The 10919-nt window shown below is 43.4% G+C and overlaps 1 protein-coding gene across 1 annotated transcript in view; it reads right to left on the bottom strand.

Annotated features, from left to right (window-relative positions):
* Nucleotides 1-541: 541 nt before the first annotated feature.
* The window catches only part of LOC138966202 (pyrethroid hydrolase Ces2e-like), a 115831-nt gene continuing 105453 nt past the window's right edge, over nucleotides 542-10919 (bottom strand). The window contains exons 7-12 of the mRNA XM_070338335.1: nucleotides 9631-9772; nucleotides 8371-8490; nucleotides 6507-6580; nucleotides 4584-4713; nucleotides 3234-3369; nucleotides 542-2366 (exon numbers count right to left, since the gene is read on the bottom strand). Of these exons, the coding sequence (XP_070194436.1) occupies nucleotides 2000-2366; nucleotides 3234-3369; nucleotides 4584-4713; nucleotides 6507-6580; nucleotides 8371-8490; nucleotides 9631-9772 (969 nt within the window). The 3' untranslated portion in view covers nucleotides 542-1999. The remainder of the gene's footprint in view (nucleotides 2367-3233; nucleotides 3370-4583; nucleotides 4714-6506; nucleotides 6581-8370; nucleotides 8491-9630; nucleotides 9773-10919) is intronic.

The following is a 10919-nucleotide window of genomic DNA, read 5'->3' as shown; positions in this document are numbered from 1 at the left end:
TACACACACACACACACCACACACAAACACACACACACACACACATGTACAAACACATACACACACACACCCACACATACATACACACACACTTACACACACTTACACACGCACGCACGCGCGCGCTCTCTGCCAAGTGAGTAAGGAAAACAACAATGTAAAGTTTATTTCAGATGTCGTAGAGAAGTTATTACAAAACGAGTGTTACATATGAATGTGAATTTTTTTTTTTTTTAAAGAAGCAAAAATGGACATAAGCCGTGTACAGAAACTGTATCCGATCAAACGAAGCTGCACATACAGATAGAAATTGTATTCATTTACTGTGGTATTGTTATGGACTTGCTTTTCGATGAATTCACGATGAGATTTTCTTTCGTCTCTGCTGCTACATGGGGTTTGATGGTATTTATCAATATGGATACATTTTCACAATGTTATAATTATATTGATCGAAGTGGTTAACAGGTTTAAAAAAAAAAAGGGAAAACAAAACAAAACCATATGTCTCTTTTGCTTACAATCATTATAAAAGCCAAGACAGGTTATACGATACCGATACATGCACACCCTGGCGATTAAGTTTCATCTGTTGATATGTGGAAGTCACCAAAACAAATGTCGTTCTCGAAATTCTGTGTCACTTCCTTTTGAAGGAGTTACGGAGCTTTTACGTGACGCCAATATTCACGTTATAACAGATTTTAAGAGACTTCCCTTCGAAAAAGAGACAAAAAAGAGCCGCCTTGTTTTGTTTGTGTATCGGTATCGTATCTCTTTAATACGGTTACAGCAGAGAACGGTTGTCCCTGCGTTGAAAAGTACATGTGTAACAGACAAAGACATACATGGGAGATACACAGAAATTGAGATCCTTATTAGTACTGTTTCCTTCTTTCCTTCGATGTTTCTATCCATCTTACTTTCTTGCGTTCTTTCTTCCTTAATTCCCAGTCTTCCTTAATTCCCAGTCTTCCTTAATTCCCAGTCTTCCTTAATTCCCAGTCTTCCTTAATTCCCAGTCTTCCTTAATTCCCAGTCTTCCTTAATTCCCAGTCTTCCTTAATTCCCAGTCTTCCTTAATTCCCAGTCTTCCTTAATTCCCAGTCTTCCTTAATTCCCAGTCTTCCTTAATTCCCAGTCTTCCTTAATTCCCAGTTATCATTGTAGTTCTTCTCATGTTAGGTCAAAAAGAAGGAGGTTTTCAGGAAGTCAGACATTTAACCAAATTGAACGTTCTTAGGTGTCAGGCTTCTTATACATTTCATAAAAAAGAATATTACGGCAAAGATGTGGCGTATATTTGTTATCAGAAGCAAAATGCAACAAACAAAAGGTAACTGAGATGTAACAATATTTGCATAAATGATATCATTGTCTGTCTGTCTGTCTATGTGTCTGTCTGTCTGTCTGTCTGTCTGTCTATTTGTCTCTCTGTCTGTCTGTCTTGTCCGTCACTCTGCCTATCTTATACGCACCCACGCACGTACTCTCTCTCTCTCTCTCTCTCACACACACACACACACACACACACACACACACACACACACACACACGCGCGCGCGCGCGCGCTCGCAACCTTCTCCCACCACCGTACCATATTGACCATCTCGTCTTTTATTTACAAATCACAAAACGACAACAACGATAAATAATATGGCGGCAAACATTTTATCTGAATCAACATTAACACGGCATAGAACCATTCGTAGAAAACTCACCACATTGTATTGACCAAAAACAAAAACAAAAATAAAAAACATACAATCAGAATCGGTCTTTCTTCGGAAACCAGGTGCATTTATTTTGCTCACCAAAATTAAGGATCAAACCGGTTCCAGAAAAAATAAAATCACCAAAGTATACTGACAATCAAAAGAAACTTTAACGTCGGTATACGTTTCTCTTGCGATGCCAGTTGCGATTATTTTGGCTAGCAGTAGAGAGTGTCGAACCACACATGTATAATAAGATCACAATAACAACCAAACGCACTTCGTTATGCTTCTAAATCGCTGTACCGACACTTGTTCTTCTCATCGTTCGCATGCACCACGCACCTATCGTGCGCAAGTTTTTTGAAGTAGAAAACACACACCAACAGTATGACGACTACCACAAGGAGCACTGACGTCAACGCAACAAACACCCACGTCAGAGTCTTTTCCGTGCTCTCGGGAATTTTGGAGTCCTTTTTTCGCAGCTTGGGTAGAAGATTGTTCCAGAACGCCACCTGCCGGGGCCTCAGCCTTCGCGCAGAATGAATGTCTGCGTCATGTCCGTCGCTGGCGACGATGACGTAAGATTGATTTCTCTCCTCAAAGGTTGTAAATTCAAGGTCAGGGTCGGAGCTCAGGGAAGGTCGTCTGGATAACAGAAAATAATGATTAATTATATTTGATTATTTCTAACTCAGTAAATCGTCTCAGTACGTTCCTTGACCAGAGATAAAACAAGCACTACCAACATTTATTCTCAGCCAACGTTGTCAACTGAAAGTGCCTTTTTGACGGCTGAACCAAGTCAATCATAGGCACAGACTGACAGAATGGCAGACATACAGACAGACAGACGTACATACATACAAGACGGACAGACAGGCGAACACACATTCCGTCAGTTAGTATACCAACAGATCTAAGAAGTAGAAGGGGGATGCAACCCATAACTACGGCGCTATCGCTTCTTCCTGACTTGGTACTCGTGTGTGCAAACATTGTCACACTTAAGGGGATACAATTAATCGTTTGGAGGGAGCTTCTGGCGAATTGGACGAATCTGAAGAATCTGGGCATCCATTGTACATAAATATAGACGCACACCGCGCGATTTGCTCGAAAACACTCCACAAGTAAGGTAATCAATCAAATCAAAGTGAGTGAATGCACTTCAGGGCGCTGCTTCTCTCTGGTTTCTGAAACAAAAAGTAGTCCTGATGCGCCGCCTGGTGGCAAGACGGGTCGCTTCGTCCATGACGCGGTGGCCTAGAGCATCACGCACACAAATAAGGGAAGTAACTCAGTGGCAGTAACCCAACCCATCCCTCACAACGAGGGCTCTTTCTTTGCTTCTTCTAAGACAATCATTTAATCTTTCAAACACTTGCTTTTGCAAAGGGAAGCCAGTCCTCGAGCGCGAAATCATTATTTGTAAAATCGAGTGATCTGAATCAACTGTTTGCAAGGAAAGTGACAGGCTGTGTCTTTCGTGAGAATGAAGCTATTGCAGCCTACCCGTGTTTGACGAAGTTGCTCCAGAAGTCAATGAAGGCACGGCTGACATTCTTGTCTAGCTGGGTGTACTTGTGAAGCGGGTGGCTGCTCAGCGGACACCCGAACAGGTAAAACAGGTCCCTCCCGTGCGGAACACCTGTACATGAAAACAATCTCTTTAAGGTAATTATTCGACAAGATTTCAGGCCTTAATTGTCACCTAAACAGGTAAAACAGTTCCCTCCCATGAGGAACACCTGCATATGAATTTTTTTTAGGTCATTATTAGACAGGTTTTCAGGCATTGTAACCTTGTACTACCTGGTTTCTCTTCGTGCCCCTCAGTCTAGAACAGTTAATGTGGCAGTCACACGCTGCGATTTTCCTAAGATTTGCACAGTCAGACGGCCGACTGAGTCGTAGAAAAGAGCTACGACAAAGCTGCGAGTCTGTCGAATGAGATTCTCTCGTAGCTTTGAGTGATAGAACTTGTTCTATCCTCGCGAGACTTGTAGGGCAGTCGTAGCGCAGAGCCAATCAGAACGCGCCGTTGCGGCCTTCACGCCGTGACTTGAACAAACGGCGGACAGCAGTGGACAGCGTCTCTTCGTCGATTCAAAACTTTTTGGAAGAACAGTTTCTTACTCAGATATAAAGGAGACGTTTTAGGCGTGTAAAGCGGTCGGGAACCATAATTTGCAACTGTCCGGGAACTTACTTTCTCGCAAAGGCATAATGCTGAAAGGTATTTTTCAGAAAGGAGCGATGTTCGAACGTTAGCAAGAACCCGCTTCTCCAAACTGAGCGTCTGCTCTCGCACAGCGCATCTGCTATGGTCACTGTGATGCGTCACTTCCGCCCCGCTCGCGTGGAGTTATCGTTCGTCAATCGTTCATCGTGTGACCCAAGGCACCCACACTACCATATACTGCCCGATTACGCTTGTATTTCTTAGTTTGTGATGTCACAACCAAGAAACTTTAGGTATTCGTCAAGAATGTATATCCGAATATTGTGAACATTAAAATGGCGCGTGAACTTGATAAAAGCGCAAATAAAAACAAGAATCGAGTGTGGGTACCTCAGGTGCCCATGCTTTTACAGAAGCCAAGCCCTTCGTATACAGTGGGACCTCCCATTTAAGACCCCCCAAGTTAAGACCCCCTCCCTTTTAAGACCAAATTTTGTTCAGATTTTCTGTTCATAATCTATATAAACAATGTACCTCCATTTTAAGGCTCCCTCCTGTATTAAGGCTCCCTCCTGTATTAAGGCTCCCTCCTGTATTAAGGCTCCCTCCTTATTAAGACCTGGGTGTCGCCAATTTTTAGAGGTCGTAAAATGGGGTTCTATTGTACAAGCAAGACCTACCCATCCATTGCGGTGTGCTGGAGAGGCGAGACACGTGATTAAAAGTGTACAGGTACACGTCGTCTGATCGTCTGCTCATTAGCTTGGCCAGCTTGACCGCTGGAGCGACGAACGTGGAATCACCAACAACCTGAACAACAAGCATTCGGTGCAATCAGTAACATGAGTGAGCGGAGGCGCTACAGAATAGGGAACTCTGTTTGGTCAAAACTGTTCTTCTTTTTTTTCGTTCATGGGCTTAAACTCCCACGTTCACTCGTGATTTTGCACGAGTGGATTTGTACGTGTATGACCGTTTTTAACCTGCCATTCAGGCAACCATACGCCGCTTTCGGGGGAAAGGTTAAAACATGTTTTATCTATTTATTAATTTTATATTTTCATTTATTGCTTTTTGGGGATTGTTTTTTTTACAATCGCTTCAGTCATTCACACACAAAACTATAGAAAGATAACAAGCAAAGTGCTCATAGACACGTTCGATCTGAACATTATAAACATACACAATGACTGGTTACAACATGGTAAACGAGCATAATCTGAAACATTCGTGGGCCTACTTTCTGCTGCCTGTTTGTTGGTTTCGCCTGTTGTTGACATTGATCGTCTTTCGTCCAGCACGTGCCAACCGCTGTAACACTGCGTGTCAAAACCCTGGGTCATTGCTGAGCTGCATTCATGTCACGAGTGTGTTCACGGCGAATTTCACGTGTGTGTGGGCATGGGGCGGCGACAGTGTTTTTGTTTGTTTGACGAGAACGTTTGTTTGTGTCAATACAAATGAACGTTTCTCTGATTTCTGCATGTTAGGGTCAAGGTCACCGACGGATGTAAACAGATGCAAGTTTTGCTTCTCCAAAGAAAGTGTAATTTCCTGGGTATATGCAGCCCCAAATATGGATGTTATTGCACTGCCAGCAGCAGCTCAAGATCGTGTGTGCACCCTCCTGACCAGAAATTGAGTCACTTCGTGGATACGTATACTAAGCGGCAATATAATGGACTAAACTAAGTTTTTACCTCCGCCGACTCACGTCCTGCTACAGTGACACCGCCATGAACGACGCCTGAACGAAAGACTGAGGGAGGTAGGAGAATATATTCATGGTGTGTTTTCTTCCGACTTTCAACAACCCCAGAGAGAGAGAGTGAGACCGAGCGAGAGAGCATTGTTACATTATTTACAGTCACTGCAGTCTCTATGTTTATATTTTTATATATATTTGATAACTGTTTTTCTTTGTTACCAAGAGATGTAAATTGTTGATGACATTTATAACCTACCAAAACACACACCATACGTTCACGCCAAAAAACTCAATTCCAATGTCGACATAAAAGCATGTCATCCTCCGAAGAATATATCAACATTTGATGACCCTGTGAAATAACTCGTTGACCGAGTTACAAAGAGTTATTTAATCACGGGAGCATCTTGTGTTATAAGTACTTGAATGCATAGCTTGGATGCATTGATGCATAGTTTCTGCATGCAGACAGAAACACAACACTCCTTGAGGATTACGAGTGAGGGGTACTTTGGCTTAAGGGAAGCAACTACGGGTTAGTCAGCAGTGAACATGCCAGTCGAATCGCCTCCCTTGTATTATTTTTCGCATTCGTCGCTATCGGCTTCAACCCCGGATTTGGCGAGGAACTCAAGGGACAACTTTGTGCACAAAGCACGTGTCGTTTGTTCCAGTAAAAATATTTCTTATTGTTGCAATTCCGTAGTAATAGGGCCCCGTGGCTGGAATTAGGGTGCTGTAAGACTTTCCAATGAGATTCCCCCAATTCCCTCGCGTGTCTTTAAATGCAAGTTTGTTTTAGAAAAGGCGCTGTGGTCGAACAGCTATCCGTCCCGCATCTGAGTGTTTGACAATGCTCTATTCATCATCAACATACCATAAATATTATACTTACGTGAGAAACACCTATCAGGTTGGCGGTCTTGTTGAAAGGGTCGTCAAATGGCTTGTATTCGTGGTACACCAAACCTGACACACACCATACACAAAACATTCAGTCTTGTTGAAAGGGTTGTCAAATGGCTTGTATTCGTGGTACACCAAACCTGACACACACCATACACAAAACATTCTGTCTTGTAGAAAGGGTCGTCAAATGGCTTGTATTCGTGGTACACCAAACCTGACACACACCATACACAAAACATTCAGTCTTGTTGAAAGGGTTGTCAAATGGCTTGTATTCGTGGTACACCAAACCTGACACACACCATACACAAAACATTCTGTCTTGTAGAAAGGGTCGTCAAATGGCTTGTATTCGTGGTACACCAAACCTGACACACACCATACACAAAACATTCAGTCTTGTTGAAAGGGTTGTCAAATGGCTTGTATTCGTGGTACACCAAACCTGACACACACCATACACAAAACATTCAGTCTTGTTGAAAGGGTCGTCAAATGGCTTGTATTCGTGGTACACCAAACCTGACACACACCATACACAAAACATTCAGTCTTGTTGAAAGGGTCGTCAAATGGCTTGTATTCGTGGTACACCAAACCTGACACACACCATACACAAAACATTCAGTCTTGTTGAAAGGGTTGTCAAATGGCTTGTATTCGTGGTACACCAAACCTGACACACACCATACACAAAACATTCTGTCTTGTAGAAAGGGTCGTCAAATGGCTTGTATTCGTGGTACACCAAACCTGTCACACACCATACACAAAACATTCTGTCTTGTAGAAAGGGTCGTCAAATGGCTTGTATTCGTGGTACACCAAACCTGACACACACCATACACAAAACATTCAGTCTTGCAAAATAAAAGAAATTCTTCCACGTTAGTTTGAGAAGTGTAGGAAAAAAGGGAGAGGAGAACGTGTGTGTGTGTGTATGTGTATGTGTGTGTGTGTGCCACGATATGTGTGTGTGTGTGTGTGTGTGCGTGCGTGCGTGCGTGCGTGCGTGCGTGCGTACGTGTGTGTGTGTGTGTGTGTATGTGTGAGTGTGTGTGTGTGTCACTGCGTGTGTGTGGGTTGGTGGGTGGGTGTGGGCGTGTGAGTCTGTGTGTGTTCACTGATTCCAAGTAACAAAGTTAGCCAATGCTGCGAAGAAAATAAAAGTTGACAGCAGGTAATATCAAACGCATACAATCAGTCCTGGACTAGATATCTATATCTATATACGGCTTGTCTGTGTCTGTCTGTCTGTCTGTCTGTCGGTCACTTCGCGATGCACGGCCAAAGTTCTCGATGGATCTGCTTCAAATTTGGTGGGCATATTCAGGTAGACCCAAAACACAATCTAATCGATGAAAATTTTCAACACGTGCTCCCAGCGCGCAGCTCTGAACCGATTTTGGTTTTTCTGTACATCCATTCCCAGTAACTCTTCCTTATCTTCTCCAGTATTTTGCGCGTTTTTCTCCCTTCCTTCGTACGGTGCGCCGGCGTACACCCGGCAAAGCCGGGTCCCCTTATTCGGCTCTACTTCTTCCCGGCGAAGCCGGCAACCCGGCGAAGCGGGTATTCATCTAGTATATGATATATGAGAGGGAGAGGCAGGAGTACAGGGGCTGTTGACATTTCACATAAAAAAAAGGTATAATGGATCACTCCTTGGGGAAAAAAAGATCCATTCACAGTGTGCGTGTGTGTTGTATTTATTCAATTTAAATTTGTTGTTGTAGGGGGGGTGGGCTTCCGGAACCCTGCAGTCAAGTCTGACATAATGTACGAATCTTCGCAACCAACGCTTTATCTTCATTCGCACAAAATCATGTTCCTTTTCTTTTACAACTCACTTCCAATTCCGGGTACCGTGTTGAAGGCGTGGACAGGTGGCGGGGTGTAGTCTTTGGGGTAGTCTTCCTCAAATCGGAACTGCCTGTTGTCTGTTTCCGCCATCTGAAGAATAAGTTCCGCTGCAAAGATAAGGGTTCAAAACGTTGCTTTAAAAACAAGCGCTCTAACGCGACATTTTTAGTTTCGAGTCTTTTGCTGCCAACTTTAAAAACAAACGAAGACCTCTCTCTCTCTCTCACACTCACTCACACACACACACACACACACACACACACATGGGGCAAACACACACGCACGCACTGCACGCACGCACGCACGCATGCAATGGGCACGCACGCACACACACACGCCGCGACAAACACACACACACGCCGCGACAAACAAACACACACTCACACACGTGAAGACCTAACCTGTTCTTTCTTTCTTTATTTGGTGTTTAACGTCGTTTTCAACCACGAAGGTTATATCGCGACGGGGAAAGGGGGGAGATGGGATAAACAGGGCCGGACTAGGCTAAGAGGAAGGGGGGGGGGGGTTGCCAGTGGTGGTCCAGGGGGATGTTCCCCCTGGCAGGGTCAAGAGGCAGAGCCCCTTGTGGGGGTCAGGGGGCGAAGCCCCCTGAAGCTGATGGGTAGGTCATATTCTGAGATAGGAAAATGGTCGCTCCTTGCATGAAACGGCATAAAATAAACAATAATAAAAAATGTTTTAAATAAGTGAGGTACATGTTTAGGCCGGGGGGGGGGGGGGGGGGGGGGGTTGCGCAACCCCCATAACCCCCCCGGTAGTCCGGCCCTGATAAAGCCACTTGTCAATTGTTTCTTGTTCACAAAAGCACTAATCAACGATTTGCTCCAGGGGCTTGCAACGTAGTACAATGTATTATCTTACTGGGAGAATGCAAGTTTCCAGTACAAAGGACTTAACATTTCTTACATTTACAAAAATTGACTATATTCTATACAAGAAACACTTAACAAGGGCAAAAAGAGAAACAGAATCCGCCAGTCGCCTCTCACGACATGCTGGGGAGCATCGGGTAAATTCTTTCCCCTAACCCGCGGGGGGTGACCTAACCTGTCACTGAAAGAGCCCTTATCGCGTGTCATAAAAGCCTTCCCGTTTTCGGAGACGGACAGAGAAACAGACAGACAGGGAAACAGACAGACTGACAGACAGACTGACAGACAGACTGACAGACAGACAAGTAAGACGGTAAGACAGTAAGACAAACAGAAGTGACATGAAGACCTTACCTGTCAAAGAGCCCTCATCGCGTGTGATGCCTGTCATAAAAGCCTCCCCGTTGAGTGGCAGTGTCAACAGCGCCTCTTCCGGAGCGGCCAGGATAAAATGGTCGTCCACCAGGGGAGAGAAGTTGTAAATACCCCGCACGTGCTGAAACAAAACTGTCTTTTAAGTTTTCTCCATCTTAATCAAATGAGCTATTTTAAAATCTGAGAAACGAAGGGACACAAGCGCTCTTAAAGCATTCGACATGGATGAACATTGGTTGTTTATTGTAATACTTGTCAAGTTGTTCTCTAAAGTGCCAGGAGGTTGGTTCCGCATTACGTTCACTTACTCTTGTTTATGTTGCACATCTCGTATGCATTTAGGGCGCTTACGTCCCTTTGTTTCTCAGATCTTTTAGCATTGCCGTTCACATGGACGACTTCTATTAAACCAATCTTTGGACGATTTCAGTGTATTAACCGCAAACAGTAATCCATGCACATTATTGGCGAGTCAAGAAACAAAACAAACAAGTCGCGTAAGGCGAAAATACAACATTTAGTCAAGTAGCTGTCGAACTCACAGAATGAAACTGAATGCAATGCCATTTTTCAGCAAGACCGTATACTCGTAGCATCGTCAGTCCACCGCTCATGGCAAAGGCAGTGAAATTAACAAGAAGAGCGGGGTAGTAGTTGCGCTAAGAAGGATAGCACGCTTTTCTGTACCTCTCTTTGTTTTAACTTTCTGAGCGTGTTTTTAATCCAAACATATCATATCTATATGTTTTTGGAATCAGGAACCGACAAGGAATAAGATGAAAGTGTTTTTAAATTGATTTCGACAATTTAATTTTGATAATAATTTTTATATTTTTAATTTTCAGAGCTTGTTTTTATTCCAAATATAACATATTTATATGTTTTTGGAATCAGAAAATGATGGAGAATAAGATGAACGTAAATTTGGATCGTTTTATAAATTTTTTTTTTATTTTACAATTTTCAGATTTTTAATGACCAAAGTCATTAATTAATTTTTAAGCCACCAAGCTGAAATGCAATACCGAAGTCCGGGCTTCGTCGAAGATTACTTGACCAAAATTTCAACCAATTTGGTTGAAAAATGAGGGCGTGACAGTGCCGCCTCAACTTTCACGAAAAGCCGGATATGACGTCATCAAAGACATTTATCAAAAAAATGAAAAAAACGTCTGGGGATTTCATACCCAGGAACTCTCATGTCAAATTTCATAAAGATCGGTCCAGTAGTTTAGTCTGAATCGCTCTACACACACACACACACACAC

The sequence above is a fragment of the Littorina saxatilis genome, linkage group LG5 (genome assembly GCF_037325665.1).
Source record: "Littorina saxatilis isolate snail1 linkage group LG5, US_GU_Lsax_2.0, whole genome shotgun sequence".
Lineage (NCBI taxonomy): Eukaryota > Metazoa > Mollusca > Gastropoda > Littorinimorpha > Littorinidae > Littorina > Littorina saxatilis.
The sequence above is the reverse complement of the archived record's forward strand: the minus strand, read 5'-3'. Positions and strand labels throughout refer to the sequence as shown.